We start from the raw sequence: 17,100 nt of genomic DNA on the forward strand, positions 1-17,100 counted from the left end.
TTAAAATCAAATTTATAAATATAAATAAATTTTGTACATTCTTTTGTCTGTGTTTAGTGGTACTTGCATAGTGTGACATGACTTGAAAATGGAGAGGCACTAATTTTTTTGTGTAACACAAGGTCGTAGCTTGACTTGTTAAAGTCTAAGAAATCATCTTGGTGACAATAAAGATTTGTAAAATAAGCATCACCAATATCAAGTTTCTGAAAAATCCTAACTACATAAACTCAAACTATGTGCTGACACACACACAATTTCAGTTAAACTAGGTGGCTAGTGCAGTTTGTACTGAAAATTATATGTATGTTTTTGCTTATATTTCCAGCTTTTGCTTTGTCTTTAGTAAAAAAAAAATATGAAAGAAACCCTGCCCCTGATGTAAAAATATGTTTGGTCTGTTAAAAAAATGTATCTGTCTTATTATATTTCAGTAATGTCAAAACTTTGTCAGAAAGTTTGAAAGAAACTGTAATGCTGCTACATTTGTCTTGACATTTCAGTAGCGGGACTTGCGGCACATGTCGCAGCGACATGCCTTCGCTGTCAGGATCTCTATCTCGTCATGGTGACGACCTCGTGGACACTCCAGGCGAACTTTGACCTTAGAGAAGACGAATCAGTCAGTGAACCTAGTGGTCAGATATCAGGATGATCAGGTACGTCCTGTCAATCAGAGGCACCTTCCAAGTTACCTTGGCTTCCTTGGTGATGGTGCAGCATCGAGAGGCGGAGGTGATGTTGTGTGTGAAGTTGGAGGCCACAAGTACGGAGTATCTGGACGGGAAGGCACTAGACTCGCAGTATCCAACACATGCATAGACTAAATGGGTCCCTTTACATGTTCCCCGCCGGTCGCTGCGGATGGTCACGTTCAAAGCTGGAAGTGAAAGACCATTGATGGATGAGTTATTGAATGAGTCTAAATTTGTCAACTGAGCGCACTGAAGGGCAGGAAAAATACAAAAAATCAAGTAAACCCCTTATCCATGTTTGATTGTTTTCTCCGCCAGCCTTTGTAGTTTTGACTAACATCAGAAATGAAAGACCAACTAAAGTGCTTTTCTAAGCCCCAAATCTCCAACGCTTTACCCAACCTCTTACATAAACTTATAAAAAACATTTTCAGTGGTTTTAATCAAGCAGATTCGTTGTCATACTCTGCACCTGCTCTTTATCCCAGCAGGCATGTTGGTACTGTTTAAGTCAATGATGATTAACACAACTCAAATTTCAGGTCTACAGGGACCAAACTGGTAAATGACATGAGAAATATAAGGCACTTGTATTGCGAGTGCATGTGAAATTTAGAGGGATAAACTAAATATTAATGGAAAATGAAATAAGAATTATTGAATGTCAAAATGTCATTTGATTCACTTGAAGATGATTAAAACTAAGAAGATGTGAACATACCAAGTGTCATTTACTCAGTGTTGCGTTCATCATTTCATTCATAACTTAAAAAACAATTGGTCTTAGAAGACCAAACGCCTCAAGGGTTGAATTGATTATCGAATCACCAGTTGGCTTGGTGACCTGCATTGTCTTTTCATTTGGGATTGAGCTGTGTTACTGTTGGTCCTTTAACATTGCTGACAACCAACATACATTTTTTTTGGTTCCAACAAATGTTTCTGTAGTTTACAACAAAAATGCCTGTCAAAAAACATGGTATCACATAGTTTTGGGTTTCTGTCAATATGCAATGAAAATTCAGTGTTGGAACATCTAATGTCACCCTCAGACAAAACACAAGGATTTTGGAAATTATGTTCAAGTGTTGTTTGCTAATGAAATGAAAATGGGATGATTAAAACTTACACACACTTAATGTTAAATATTTCTAAACTCAATGTTATAGATTTTATGTCCTGTGACTCCTTTGTATTCCTCCTCTTCTTTTCCATTCTGCTTCTCCCTTCAGGGGTTGCAACAGCGAATCTACCTCCTCCATCTAACCCTTCCACATGGCTATTCTGTGGGTCATAATTCCAACGTTGGAATTTAACTTTAGTCTGATTTAGTAAGGAAAACATATTTAAGTGGTTTAAGCTGCAGTAGTTCCTGATTCGATTACTACTGGGGCTCTAACTGTGGTGGGTTAGTAACACCAAAAGTGTATGTGGGAGGGTGAATGGTTGTTTATCCCTGTACTGCATATATTGTCTTTTCCAAGTCAACCCTCGCCCCTCGACTCAATGACAGCAAGGACAGGCTGCAGCCCCACCATGTCTTTGGTGTGTTTTTTAATACATCAAACATATTAAGTAGTGTTGTGCCATATAAAAATATGTCCCAATAGATCTTTATTAGATTTTTCATACTTTAAATATTATCATCTTTTATAAATATCACAGCCTCGATTGGTCTTTATTTGTAGTGCTGGATTTTATGGTATCTTCTGTTTAGTTCATTGATAAAGTGCGAAACCTGCCGAAGCTTTTACTCTTTTTGTCGGTATAAAACCAGCAATTGTAGATAACACCGGCTGTACAAGTGCAACTTACGGTAGAGGTGACATCCAGGGGTGAAGTTTTCATAGCTCCAACCACTTGGAGAGAAGAGCAGCAGCAGAGACATCACTGCCAGTACCAGCAGGCAGAGGTGTGAAGTCACGCACAGCGACATCTGGATGGCGGCCTAGAGGGTCAAAGCAGAATAAGATATGAGAAACCTTCTATTAATCTCACAAATGCGCATCTTTGACTTCATGTTGCCTAAGAAAATTGAAGTGAGACATTAATTGTAGGCAGATGCTGGGTTATTTGGCACTTGTATGTGGTAGTTGTCACTAACAACGTCCATGTGTTTAGGAGAAATGTTGGGAGAATTGAGAGTTGCTGTTTTGTTGTGATGGATGTTGTATGGAATCACAAGACTGCTAACTGCAAAGCGGTTGATTTCCAGCATAAACTGATCCTTGGTGGTACCAGCTGGTTACTCAAAGGCTGACTGTATGAGCGATAGGGAGTGTGGTTAGCTGTTTTGTCAGTAAGGTCAAAAAAGCCAAAGATAAATTATCACTAAAGAATGGATATAGTACTCAGTATTCATAATAAAATCAGATTCAGTGTTTCAGAACTTTGTTGGATGTGGTTGTAATGACAAGAATGCTGTATTGTAAGGTGACTCAAAAGATGCATGTTTATTGTTAACATTTCTTTTCAATTGACTGACAACTGTTTATGCTTTTTAAAAATATTAAATCACATGGCTGAAATAGACTGTGCTCTTACTCCCTGCTCAGAGACTGAACCTTGAAAACTTGGGGGGGAAGTAATGGCCTCTCTGTCTCAAGAAGGTGTACAGTATGTTCATTCAGTCTCCTTAGCAGAAGAAACTCCAGAAACTGAGTTTTATCCTGAGGTGATCATCTCTAGTTGAACCTTCAGCTCATATCAAAGTGTTGCGCAGAGGTGATTTCCCATCCTGCACGTCACTCAACTGAGGAGGAGCTAATGTGAAGAAAAATAATGCTGTCTTTATCTGTTCAATCTGCCTCATTCCACACGGTCACTTATTTATTTATTTGATACACAAATTCAGATCAGCAGTGATCGTGCATGTTTCTCACGAGCGCCCCCCCCCCCCCCCCCCCACACACACATACACACACAGTGCCCAACACCAATCCTGTAATCGGACATGATGGATGACTGAATGCGTTTTGACTTAGGAGGCAGAGAAGCTGGAGAGGCTGATTGATTGATAATGTCTAGAGGTTTATACATAGCTGATCCTGAAAAAGGGGTCTCTAAATGCACGTGCTCATGAACCCCCAGCACACACACACACTTAACACGTGTGTAAACAATAAAGTCATGTTTTCCTGGGAATTTGGTGATCCTGACCCTTGCCCTTTAAAATGGCAGCTCTTTCCAGATCCGCTTCCTTCCAACTGTAGTGTTGGGAATTGCTGCTGTGGTGATGGCTGGAAGGCCCTGGGGACGCCATCAACGCTGCTAGTGCGAGCAAATTAAACGGTCAAGATTGTGGTGTGTGTGTGTGCGCGTGTGCATGTGACTGTGTGTGTGTGTGTGTGTGTGTGTGTGTGTATGTGTGTGTGTGTGTGTGTGTGTGTGTGAGGCCATTAACCCTGTGTCAGCGAGCTGTGCCGGGGAAATGCCCCGTTTTTTCCTCTTATGTGGGGTTTCCATGCCTGAAGGAAAGTGCATCGTTTTACTCTCTGTGTCCCTGTGGAAGGTGACAGTGAGGGGAAACACTGGACCACCAGTGCAGCTCAGGAGTGCAAACACACACTCAGAGGATGCCATTGTTTCAGTCCATCGCCCGCTAAATCATCTCAATGGCAGAAACATCGGTAGAAAAATGCACTGTCTAGAGCAGGCATTATTATTTTATTTTCAAGATGCTCTAATTTAACTCAGATTGAATGTGATTCCACAAAAGCTGGAAAGTGGCAAGGAAGACTGTTTTTAGCCATTAAGTATTTTCTCATTTGCATTTTGTACCTGAAACAAAATATATTGTCAATGCAAATTTCCTTGAAACCTTTGTTAGTAATGAATGAATTATTCATATCTGTAGTTTCCAAACACAGTCAGTCTAGATAACATGTATTTAATTGTATGGATGTTTCTTAACTGAAGGCAATGATGTGATGTGCCGATTTAATTGGTTTATAGTTTTCTTGATGTTGTTTAAACCATTGAAATTGGCTTCAGACAGAAGATTTCCCGAAGGAGTAAATATTGTATTATTTTAGTCGCCATTATTTTAGTCTCTATTAAGTAATCTTACACACCAACCACAATATATCCAAGGCCTGACAGACAACAGAAACTTGTACTTGAAAATCACACTCGTTTTTTTATGACTCTTGTGCTTTTATCCTCCCCTTTATATCCTTAAAATGACCACATAGATCTAAAAATTGAATTGGAAAAAACAAGTGTACTGAAATACAATATATTCAAAATGAAACCATCACATATGTGCATGCAGTGACAAAGCAGCTCTGTCTTAAAAACTTTTCAATTTTACCTTACAAGTATGAGAGCTGTCAGAGTAGGAAACACAGGGAGCGATGCAGAATGCTGTGCTACCAGTGGAAAAGGTCTTACCTGGAGATGTGGAGTGGAGCACGACCTGGATGAGAGCAGGGCAGGTGTGGCGACCAACAGGTGTGTGTCTGTTCTGAGGCTCATGCAGCAATATAAGTAACACAGGTAGGAGCAAAGGCGCCTATAGCCATGGACACACCCACAATTAAGCGATCGTGTGGATTTTTTTTTTCCTTTCAGACAGGTCCCTCTTTGTTTTTTCTCTGTAAAGCGGTTGTTCTACAGAGCACGTTAATTTCTTGATAAAAAAAAAAAACAACAAGAATAACTTAATGGCCCCAAAACTCTTTTGACTCTCTGGAGGAGTGTGTTGGCATCTCTGAGGCCCTCACCCTCCCCTCACTGTGTTTTAAACCTTTAGGCTGTGACACAGAGGAAAACTAGATAGGTTTTCCATCAACGCACAGCCACAATAGTAAGGACATACACACACACACTAACACACACTCACACAATGGTCTACCTCACATAGGAATGACAAATCATGCTAATGTAAGGCATCAGAAGTGATGGAGAGCTCACATGTCTGTGTTCTCCATTTGTGGCTGCAGGCGAAAGGCCAGGGTTGGGTCAGGAGATACACTGTGTTCAACTCTGTTGTGTGTGTGCATGTGACACTTGGTGGCAATTTGGAGAAAGGCAACTATTTTCATAACCTCTTTTCTGGAATTTTTGCAGCAGCATCTAAATGGCTGGATGACATGCTTAGAAACACGTTCAGCAGGGTCTGTCCCAGTTTCTGCTCATATGTTTTAGTTCTTAGACAATCTGCCAAAACCTCACAGTGTCTTTTCACTTTTGGTAGATCTCTGGAAGAACCCAGTTTCAGAGTAAAGGGGCATATGTCTTAAGGTTCAATAACTTTTTCTTTGTCTTTCTGGAGAAAATTAACTTGGTCAGGTATTAATGCTACACTGCTTTTTACGCAGCTGATTTAGCCTCTTCAACCCGCTGATATTGGCATTATAAAAACCAACTGAGGGAACGTCTTTTGGTATCTTCAAGGGAAAAAAATCCAAGTGATAAATAGTCACTTAATAGCAAATGAAGTTTACTATTTTCATGCGGACATGAATCCATCTTTTCTGGTGCTAATAAAACATTATTGCATTTCTTCCTCTCTGCAGTATAGATTTAGCAATTGAGAGCAGGTTGAGGTCGAGGTCTTAGTCAAGTAAATGTCATAGCAATGACTGAAAACACTGAAAAAGATTTTAACTTTAATTTATTTAGAACATAAATGTAGACATAAAAAAGGTATTGCAAATGTATTTAAATCTGTGGAAATCAATTTAAATTATTAAATTGTACTATGTAAATTATGGTTTCTATTTAGAAGGGGTTCTTGTACCTGGCTTGTCATTGCTTATGGATATGGTCTGTATATACAATTGAAGTTATGACCTTTGGAATCAATTAACTAAATGTTTAAGAGAGTCCCAAGGGAGCAAATCATTTAAAAAAATGCTTAGTGGAAAAACAATGACATTGTTACCCAGTGGATCACACAAACCAGCAGTTTGTTCGACTGCAGAAGAATAGTGATCAATCTGTTGGAAAATTGGGGGGTGGGGGGAACTATCATAATAGAGCCAGTTGTCCAGACTGAGAGCCTGTAATTTGACCATTTTATTTTATGTTGCCATCGCAGTGGAATCAAAATTGCAGTTTTACTGGGTTTCAGTTGGACATATTTCCATGATGGTGGACTTAGGGCTCCATGTAATCAGTGTGCTCATGGCAGGAGCATGAGGGACTCACAACAGGAGCTGAGGTTGGAAGAACCAAAATTAGGATTATATCAACGTTCACCAAGACATGCCTTGTATTAAAATTACAGCTATTTTCAAAATGGAAGGAGAGCATAAGTGGTTGCTCAAGGTTAATGTCTTAAAAGTATTTTATTTTAATCCTTAAATTTTGTGTGGTCTTTCTACTATGAACCCTTCATAAATGAATGAATATTATCATATCTGCCAGATTTTTTATCATGGTCATCTGTTAATCTCTTGCCATGAAATATCAAGATATAGTAGCCTCATGTACCTGTTGGAAAAAAAAGGACACAACCTTGGTGTGACATGAGGACATGTTTACACTGCAAATATGTAGCAACTCGCTTCTCTATACAAGGTAACACTTAACACAAATACTTTAATATTAATTAAATAGACATTTAAATGCTCCTGGCTAAAAACCAAAATTACATGTTGGCAAGAATGACTTTAATATTTGATTCCAGATGCACACTGTATGGACACTGCATATCTGGTGCATGCGAGCATGTGTGCGCACTGTGTGTACGCGCGCGCGCACAGACACACACACACATACACCTCCTAAGGAAAACACAATTATCATCTTACGACCCCCCCACCCCCCACCCCAAACATTCCACATCTAGTTATGCCAATGGAAAATGGAGTGTGTGACATCATCATCTCACTCCTACACACACACACACACACACACACACACAAACACAACTATTAGTCTGTTGACAGAAAGCTGCATGGAGGGCAACATGATGTGTTTTATCTGATTTTATGCCAACAGGAGGGAGAGAGAGAGAGATAGGTAGAGAGAGAGAGTGGGTGGGAGAGTCTATGAAGCTGAATGACCCATAGCAGCTCATCAGAGGGATAAGAAGATGTGAATGAACATGACTGGACCCACTCACAGACACACACACACACACACACACACACACACTCGCACGCATACAGTGTGACTCAGTGGGGTGACTGATGTTTGTATCATTCAGTGACCCAGTCGCTTTCAGCTGCCTTGGAAACCATGGCATCTTGAATAACGATATCATTAATTCTGTCCCCTTCCATGACTTCCCTGTTATTTTAAGATCAGTGTATGCGCATGTGGGTGATAAACTATAAACTATAACTTCTTGTCATGGTGACTGGACTTGAATTTCTTCACTTGAAGACGTTCAAGTGTCCTCATCTGAAAGGCTTCTTTAGTTCTGATTCAAGTGAAAGAAATCCAAGTCCAGTTGTCATGACAAGAAGATTTCAACAAGAACCCATCATGACCTGGCTGACTTAGAACCTCCACGGATATAAACTGTATTATGTCTCATTGTAGGAACAAACACAATAAAGTTGCTCAGTTACGTTCGTACAGATTACTATATAGATATAATTGCATTTGACAGGATACAGTGTGTGTGTCTGTGTGTGCAAGGTAGATTATGGGTGTGTTTCTTTTTTGGCTCAGTGACAATATGAGAAGTTTAGACAAAGTTTTCTTGTTTCTTAGATGATGGTTCAATCCAGTTGACCCATTTACCCCCAAGTGTATACACCCACGTGCAACTACACAAGTCCATTTAAGGCTATATTTAATGTCCACAGAGTAAACCCTTACACATTGACAATACTAACAAAAAAAGGAATGAATAAAAATGTTTTCATTAAAAATGATGAAGTTGATGAGCTTCAGTTTTCAAAACTTAAGTAACATGAAATAGTTACTTAAGTTACATGAAATAGATTCAACAATATTATCATCCTTTGGAAGAGGTGGAGTTAGTATGTACATAAATCTCGTTTAGATTGTCAACAGTGAATTTGCCAATATGTTTAAATGTGCGCCTCTCAAATCCTCTAATTGCTCGAGTTAATGTGGCTTTGTTGGAAATGGTAGGTGGAAACACCCAGCCTCCAACACAAACCCCAACTCAGGTAGACCACTTAGCTTATTTAGATTGACAGGAGCAAAGTGGAGTTTCCACAAGGTGAAGCAACAGGCATGCACTTATGAGTACACACACACACACACACACACACACACACTCAAAGGGGAGTGGAAATATTAAGAGTTGGCATTGTCTACATCAATTACCAGAATAAAGGCCCGGAAAGTGTTCCTCCACACCGCTGTGTGTGAACAATGACATTAAATGGCTTGCACACATTCATTTGATGAATCTAAAAACATTATGAACATTCATTGTATGTAGAAACTGGAATCACTTCCAATCACCCAGGATACAGACAACAATGTTCCAGGAGGCCAATGGTTGTTCATTATAGAAAAATCATGGAAGTCATTTATTTGCAACAAAAATATTTATTGACATACAATGGACTCACGTCAGAGAAATCAAATCACGGAAACATCTGACTTGTACAAATTTGCCTAACACAAACACTAAGAGAACTTAAAATATAAAACAGAAAAAAAACTACACTAACAAATGGAATATTTTGTGTTAACTGCAAAACGTTAACAGCCTAAGTGTGGTTCCAGTGGTGGGCCCAGTCCCTCTCCTCAGACATCTCTGAAGAACCAGGAGAAGGGGAAGATTTTTCTGTAAAAACGGAGATAATGAATCTTTAATTTTTTTCAAGTTGAGAAAAGTACCTGCTGTTCATGCTACTTGGTACTCCTCCCATAATTATGCTACTGTACATCCAAGGGTGAGGAATAGTTTGGCAGAGATGTGTTTGGTGTGCCCGAGTACATCTGACGTGCAAGCCTGTCTCAACACACACGTTTCACATGGATATTCACACTGATTTCCACTGACATAAACTGGATTTCCCCAATCTGTTTTCATCTTTGACAGCTATATTGTTGTTCCACAGCACCTCTTGTTCCTCCTGTGGCTCCAAAAGTCAATCAAAAATCTATTAATCTCCATCTCATCTAGAATCTGACACTTACCCTTGCCGTGCGAGGATTAACGGTGTTAAAAGAGCATGTCTGCTTTGGAGATGTAATGCTAATGTTGTGGTTGTTTTGGCTCCTGTAGTAGAAAAGCAGTTATACCGTTACACCAACCTGCACAGCTGAGTCAGAATCCCGGGACTTGCTGGGGACACGCTGACGGGGTCAGTGTTTTCTCTCTCATTGTTATTTTCTCTTTCGTCATCTTGTTTGTTTTCTGTTGACCTGGCAGCCACCTCCTCTTGTCTTAACCTGAATATGTCGTCGCCTGGCATCACCTGGAATTCAGTGACGCCCTTCCTTTGTGTCTGTGAGATTGAATGGAGCTGATTCAAATCTGAATATTTTGATAAGACAACAATTTGAAACAAGAGAATGATGCCTTATGCCCAACTCTTGAAAAAAATGTTGGGTTTTATTTGAAAACAGCAACAAAAAAATGGAGAAAAGGAAAGTACCTCATTTTCCTGTGGTACCATAAATATCAAAGGTAATGTGTGAACAGTGGATTTTGGACTAATTGCAGTCCCATTTGAAGAAACAAATGACTTTTAGTCCGCTAGATTAATCTTTAGCCTGCTAGATTCTTGAGATCATCAGATCAGAGGCGCCATCGTGCTAGAACGTCAACCAATCAGTAACTGAGAAAGAACTACTGGGAGCTGCAGGCGGCCAGAAGTGCCATTAGAAGAGAATAAGTCTGGGGCAGATGTTCCTGCGCAGATTATCATAAATACAGATTGTAACATCATTATAACACTGCTACAGGCTGAAGAGAGATTCTTTATGATAAAAAGGTAAAATATAGATAAATTCAGCTCTAGGCCTGGAGCTGCAGGCAGTTGAGGGGTTGGACCCATGCTTTTCATTCATGTAGTTTTTTTAACCTCTTTTTAAGCATGACTTTTGTCATGAAATGCCTTTATGTAAAATACATATTCAGTCAGTTCTAATGTGTTGTCTATCCAACAGTGTAAATTAGCACTTGTGAGTATTATGCTTATGCTGTTCAGAATTTTTGATGAAAATAATCCACTATCCCTTGACCTGCACAGGTGTCACGTATGTACTGAGCTTCCATATCCAACCGTTTACAAATTTTACAGTGACAGAATCTCTCAGCTCACCACTTTGTCTAAATATAATAATTTTGAAACCTTTATGACCTTGTAATAGCACTTCCCCTCAGAGTATAAGTCACTCAGTTGGCAGCCATAATAAGTGCAAATCATTTTTTCCACTTGAAACAAATGTGGTGGGGGAAAAAGTCAGAGTGGACAAGTGTTAAAGAAAGGCTCGGATGACACAAATGGGGAAGGCTGAGCTGAGGGTAATTTAAGGACTTTGTTGCTAATCAAACTGAAGCACATCACCAGAAACACTTCTACAAACACGCAGTCACACAGAAACATGTGCACACTCTGCCTGATGTAATGCTATTATTAACCTTAATCACACTTGTTATCCTACCTTTCTGCACTAATGTTAGCCCCAGGCAGCAGTAACGACTGAGATGCGACGTGTGTGTTTGTATATGTATGGTCCAGAGGAAATGAGAGGGTGTTGGGACGTGGAAATTCAAAAGAAATTTGCAAATCGAAACAAAAGTGGGCTGAAATGAAGTGAACTTCAGCGCCGAACATGTACCTTCAAAAAAGCTGTTATTTAGTTAAAGGTGATGACAATCGATTGGACGGAAGAAGGGAATGACTCACCCTGTTAGCACGTCCTGAATCTTCCTTGACTTCCTCTTCAGGGTGTGATTTGTCCTTACGCACCTTCACAGAGCGCCTGGCATCCAGCAAACTGAGATAAATGTCACTATTTAAATTTTAGAATGTATGCTATAAAGTCACAGCTTTGAGAAATCTGAACATGTCAGAACTGGGTCGCCTCAGGTAATCACAGCACTTTTTTACCTCAGTAGACATTTTAGATTCTGAAGGAGTCATGACTGGTATCCAGTCTACTGGACTGTTTGGTTGGACCTGAGTTTTGAGTCTATTAATAAAGTGTAGTGTCATATCCGTTCACCATTTTTACTTTTCATGTGAAGCCAAGAGGAACTGTTAACAGTCTGAGTGCACAAGCTATTATTCCATTTTCATTAAGGGTTAGGGAGCAGTGGTCCAACTCACATACATCAAACTGAGTCTGACATTATGTCTTCCAGCTGTGTATATGAGAATTATTTTATTCAACTTGCTGTAAAGACATTTACATAACAAATGCAGCAGATCCGTTCTCAAACCTGTTGGTTCTATCCTCCTTATGTTTATAGCCATTATTTTCAGCTTCTCATTTATCTATTTACCTACTTGCTGTATTTGTAATGTTCGGAGAGAAGACATAAGCCAGGAAGGGATTTGTTGATATTGCTGACTGAATTGATTTACATTAAATAGTTAATTACTCAATGTATCAAATTTATTGAAAAAGAAAAGCGGAGAGGAGATCTGTGACTCAGCAGATGTGGTATCAGAGCCATCCTCCAGAATCTGGAGACAACAGAGTGGAGGAGCTACACACAGACACATTCATGTCCGCGTGTATCTGGTGGTGCTTGGAAGAACAATAAATTACCCTTATCCTGATGCTGAGGGAGACAATCACAAAAACATCCACTCGTGACCAATGTTCTTAATCACAGAAAATAGCAGAAAAATCAAGAATTTCTAACTTTTTGACTACATGTAAAATAAGTCAGACAGCCATATGAAACACATGATGATGGACAAAGAACTGTCTTTTACTGTCCACACTTGACCTTAGAAACTGAATTTTCCAGCTGGTTTAATACAAAAACAACTACCTGTCACTGCAGGCCATAGTCCACACACACACACACACACACACACACACAGTTTAGTGTGTGTGTGTTAGTGTGTGTGTGTGTGTGGGTGTGATTAACACAGTTAATCTTTTGATGTATGTCTGTCTGTGTGTGCGCTTGTGTGTGAGAGAGAGTTGCTACTACATATATAATTGCTGAAAAAACTTGAGGGAACTGGATAATGCTGGAGGATGTTTACACAGTTAGTGCATCTGAGTGTGTGTTCCTTCAAAACTGAGATCATTCTGTTTATTTAAGCAGGGGAATAAGACCTTGTCTTTTTGTTTAAGAGCATTTTAAATAAAAATCATAATAATAATAATAAGTTTGCGCCCCACTGATCTGACTGTCAAGAGTTATTGCGGTGGCGCCTGTTCTCTGCTTGTCTGTTTCATAATAGTAAGATTTAGTGGAGCGTGTATGCTTACGGGTGAATCAAGATGCTGTCAGAGTGGCGCTCTATGAATATGAACAATATCTTTAATGTGTTGACAATGTGTACAAGTGTGCGTGAACACAAATGATCCACATGTGAACAAGCCAGGGTTCCTCATGTGTTACTTTCATCACCTTAAGCCCGACTACCAAAATGATATGAACGCACAGGAGATACAGCCTAGAAAAATCAATGTAGGAGCCCATCATGTCATTCAAATCTAATTGTCAATCTAAAGGAAGGGAAAAACAGAACAACCAATTGGAACTTATCGGCTTCGCTCCCAGGATGTTCTCTCTCTGTCTGTCCTGAGGGCCAGAACTTATCTTATCTTATCGTATCGTATCGTATCGTATCGTATCGTATCGTATCGTATCGTATCGTATCGTATCGTATCGTATCGTATCGTATCTTATCTTATCTTATCTTATCTTATCTTATCTTATCTTATCTTATCTTATCTTATCTTATCTTATCTTCATAGCAGAAAGAAGACTAAAACTTCATCCTCGTCCAGCAGGCTTGGCACCTTCCTTTCTTCTACTCTGGGGTTAATTGCTGTCCATCCAAACTCTCAGAAAGCTGTCTAAATTTGCAATTGGATCCCGATTGTCTACTTGAGCCATGATACCTTGTTTTTGTGCCCTCTGACATACTGAGGTTAAGGTTTTATGTATTTTGTGGTTTTTGAAATAAACAGGTTACTACATTTGAAAACAAGATAACCTGCTTGCTGCATATAGGGCTAAATACATTGACAAATACTATACATATTTTTATTCATATAAAGTAAAAAAAAAGGATAAAGATATTGACAGCTTTAATGTATTCTGTAAAAATTATAATAATGATAAAAATAATACCAACAATAATAACAGCGACAATTATAAGTGCAATCGTTTTCTAAATGTTATAGTAAGAACACTGACAGACTCTTTCATGGTAATTTCCTTAGTCCATTTAATACCTGGTTAAAAGGCTGAAATAGTTTTTCTTCTGAAATCGGCAAATAAATGAATAAAGAATTGAATCTAGTAAGAAGGCAGTCCTGCTGTGTAAACCGATAAAGACAGGTAGAGACCACTCACCTGACCACTGACGCCCTGCTCTCAGCCTCCAACTCATCCATTAAATCTTTTAGTATGGCGTCCTCTAGTGATGAATCACTCCTCCAGCGCTTTAGCTGAGGCTTGAGAACAGAGGCAGTACTTTTCTCCTAATTTGTCCAAAAACCACACTTATTATTCACAGTGATGGAATTAATATTTTCCTGTCTCTTTTTTTCACATTAGTTTGATTGTAAGATTTTAACATTGCATAGGAACAAAAGCTGAACTTGATAGACTTACCCGCTCCTTTGCTTTATCGCCTGAAATAAGATATTCACGTCAAAATAATCTGAGTGTGTCTGTTAACTAGTGGGTTTACTTTGACCACATCCGCTGCTGACTTTCAAATGAATACTAAAACTGTTTGAACACATGCAAATGGACCAGTGGAAAGCCGTTGATTATGAATGAATAAGTTGTGTTTGTTTTACTCTTGATGTTGCTGACGTACTCACTGTGTGTGTGCTTGTCCTCACTGTTCAGCATATTTTTCTCTAGGTAGAGCACGAGGAGAAATGGATAAACTTTGAGGTTTCTTCCATTGTGTTGGCCTATCACATGAGACACGGCTTCCCACTGCCTCTTATCTGCTCTCTAAAGTCAAGAAGTCAACAGTAGATTTTGGTCTACAAGTACATTCCACTTGTTTTGTGCTAAACACAAAAGATTTTGAGTGTATTTAATACTGAAGATGGTAAATGTAGTTAATGAATCTCAACTTACTTAAAACACTTTGACAATTTTGTATTATTTACAACATCAAAATGTCTCCAATCCAAACATACTTTTGAATGTTTCCCTTGTCCCTTGATGCTGTTGGATAAAAACGATGCACATAGGAAAAATCTGAATATTCTGATAGTTCCTTGTCAATTTCTTATAATTCCCCAGTAACTGCATGATGATTTTCTCTCTAATTTATTGCAGATTTTTTTTTTCCATGGAGAGAGTGATCTGTATGAAACCACCAATCACAAGTTCAGGCAAAGGATACAAGGAAACACACTGAAGTGGGGACTGGAAAAGGGTTGCAGATTGTTTAGGTTGCCAAGAACAGTTCTGATGATTTCCTGAAAGCACAGATGATGAGAAAACAAAACAAAGAAACAAACAAATGAGGACGCTGGACTCGTAGCAGCATTGAGATGTTACAACAAATGTGAACAGAGAGCTGCTTAGAGCGACAAGGCATGGAGGACCTTTTATTACCTCCAGTTCTTGGTTGAAGCACTTTCCTTGAGTCAACTCATTTCTACTGAAGAAATAAATAATACAATAAAATGGTCTCATTCATAGATTGTTTTACTTGTGCAGAATTTCAAATAAAAGGTTTTGATGCTTGAGCTAGAAATATCAAAATGTAAAAAAAATAGAACACGGGAGTGCAGCTTAGCCTCCAGTATCAACAGACACGATGAGAAAGTTTGTCTTTGGTCTCAAAGGATCTTCAGGATTAAGTGTGAGCCCTTGTTTTTTTAAGAAATAAAGGTTAACCAATGTTTTTTTTGAGTTTCTTCCTCAAAATAATCCATATCCAAACACACGGTAGCAGCTGTCAAAGAGAGCCAAATTGAAAGTTCAGCATTAAAAGAAGCAAGTGATCAACATTTGGTCTCTTGCCTGGAGCCCAGTTTAATCCCATACTATTATGGAGATAGAAATCATATTTTGTAAGTGGCAGAAAAAAAGAAGAAGAGGAACAGTTAAATGCAATGAAAAAGCTGAAAAACCCATTTGTACTTGTATGTGTTTATATTGTTAACTTTGGGCTTGAGATGTTTTACTGCTCTCAAAAACATATTGACAGAGAAGTATTTGGCATCCCTTTCAGGCTCCAGCCCATCGTTTAAACATACTTTGTGTGTATTAGTTTTCGTGGCCACTTGTGAAAAGCACAAATGATTTAGACGGTAAACTCTGGAAAGATTTATAATGGGGATATCAGTGGAGTGAGTCATGATACATAACACACTGGAAATGGGGAAATGGTACACTTCAAAAGTTAACAAATAGATGATGTAAAAAATATGTTTGAAATACAATTTTTTTTTGAAGGGTGATAAATAGATTAAGTTTCTTCATGAGCTTAGCAGCATTTTGAAGTCCATAATACTGTAACTACATGACAAGACACTTATAACAACCATACGCATAAAAATTGAAATGAATATATCTAATTTAGATAATACCGAAACCAGCACTGTTTTGCAGAATGTGTTTTGCACTGTGCTAGTATACAATTTGTAGTTAACACTAATCTTTCCATAACTTTCCAAGTATATTGATGATTAAAAGAATAAAAAAAAGAGGTGGAGAAAATATTTATCAATAAAGATGAGAGCTTGAAAAGTTATGGAAGTTATAAATTATCGAGTAATTTAAATGGTTATCCATATAAATTAAATAATTATATACATATTATAATATATTACATATTCCTTTAAAACTGGCGTATTTTGAAAAAATAACCTTTTAAAATATCACAAAAAAAAAAACTCAAAATTTAGCAAGATGTCATCTCAAAGCATGCCAATATTTTCAAGAAGATGACCAGAATACTAAAAAATACATTTAAAAAGCCTCTCGCTAGAAATGAGCAGTTCTTCATTTAACTCCAGTTTTGAGGTTGTATTTTTCCAGTTGATGTTGACAAGGTGACGAATAAACAATGATGTAATAATAGTGTACAGAGATCTTGTGGAGTGAGCAGGCAACTGGATATACCTGAAACTGTTGCCTCCCCTTATTTTGAACTTGAACACGCAACTGCCTGCTCTGAAAAATCGTGTTTCAGGGATCGGGAAGGAGAAGGCCTGCAGTGGCATGGCGGACCTGGAATGATGTGGAAACCAATCACCTACCATCTTCAGTTAGTATATCTTTACACTTCCGTAACCTTTATGATTATAAGATCAGCAGTGTTTGACAATCATGAGATCATGAGAT

The 17,100-nt window shown here is 38.5% G+C and overlaps 1 protein-coding gene and 1 long non-coding RNA gene across 2 annotated transcripts; both read right to left on the bottom strand.

The window, feature by feature from the left end:
- Window positions 1–499: 499 nt before the first annotated feature.
- gpha2 (glycoprotein hormone subunit alpha 2) lies at window positions 500–2,631 on the bottom strand. The gene is made up of 3 exons (XM_086166056.1): window positions 2,511–2,631; window positions 696–880; window positions 500–604 (listed from the first exon to the last, which is right to left on the bottom strand). Exons 1-3 carry the CDS (start codon window positions 2,629–2,631, stop codon window positions 500–502), a joined length of 411 nt encoding a protein of 136 aa, XP_086022182.1.
- Window positions 2,632–9,301: 6,670 nt separating this feature from the next.
- On the bottom strand, window positions 9,302–11,590 carry LOC147223673 (uncharacterized). Its single transcript, XR_015107548.1, has 3 exons — window positions 11,492–11,590; window positions 9,891–10,084; window positions 9,302–9,417 (listed from the first exon to the last, which is right to left on the bottom strand). It is a non-coding gene; the product is annotated as an uncharacterized LOC147223673 (long non-coding RNA).
- Window positions 11,591–17,100: the final 5,510 nt, after the last annotated feature.

Source organism: Fistularia commersonii, chromosome 19 (genome assembly GCF_037954325.1).
Source record: "Fistularia commersonii isolate RoL2024-O1a breed Wild chromosome 19, RoL_Fcom_v1.0, whole genome shotgun sequence".
In the NCBI taxonomy this organism is placed as follows: Eukaryota; Metazoa; Chordata; class Actinopteri; order Syngnathiformes; family Fistulariidae; genus Fistularia; species Fistularia commersonii.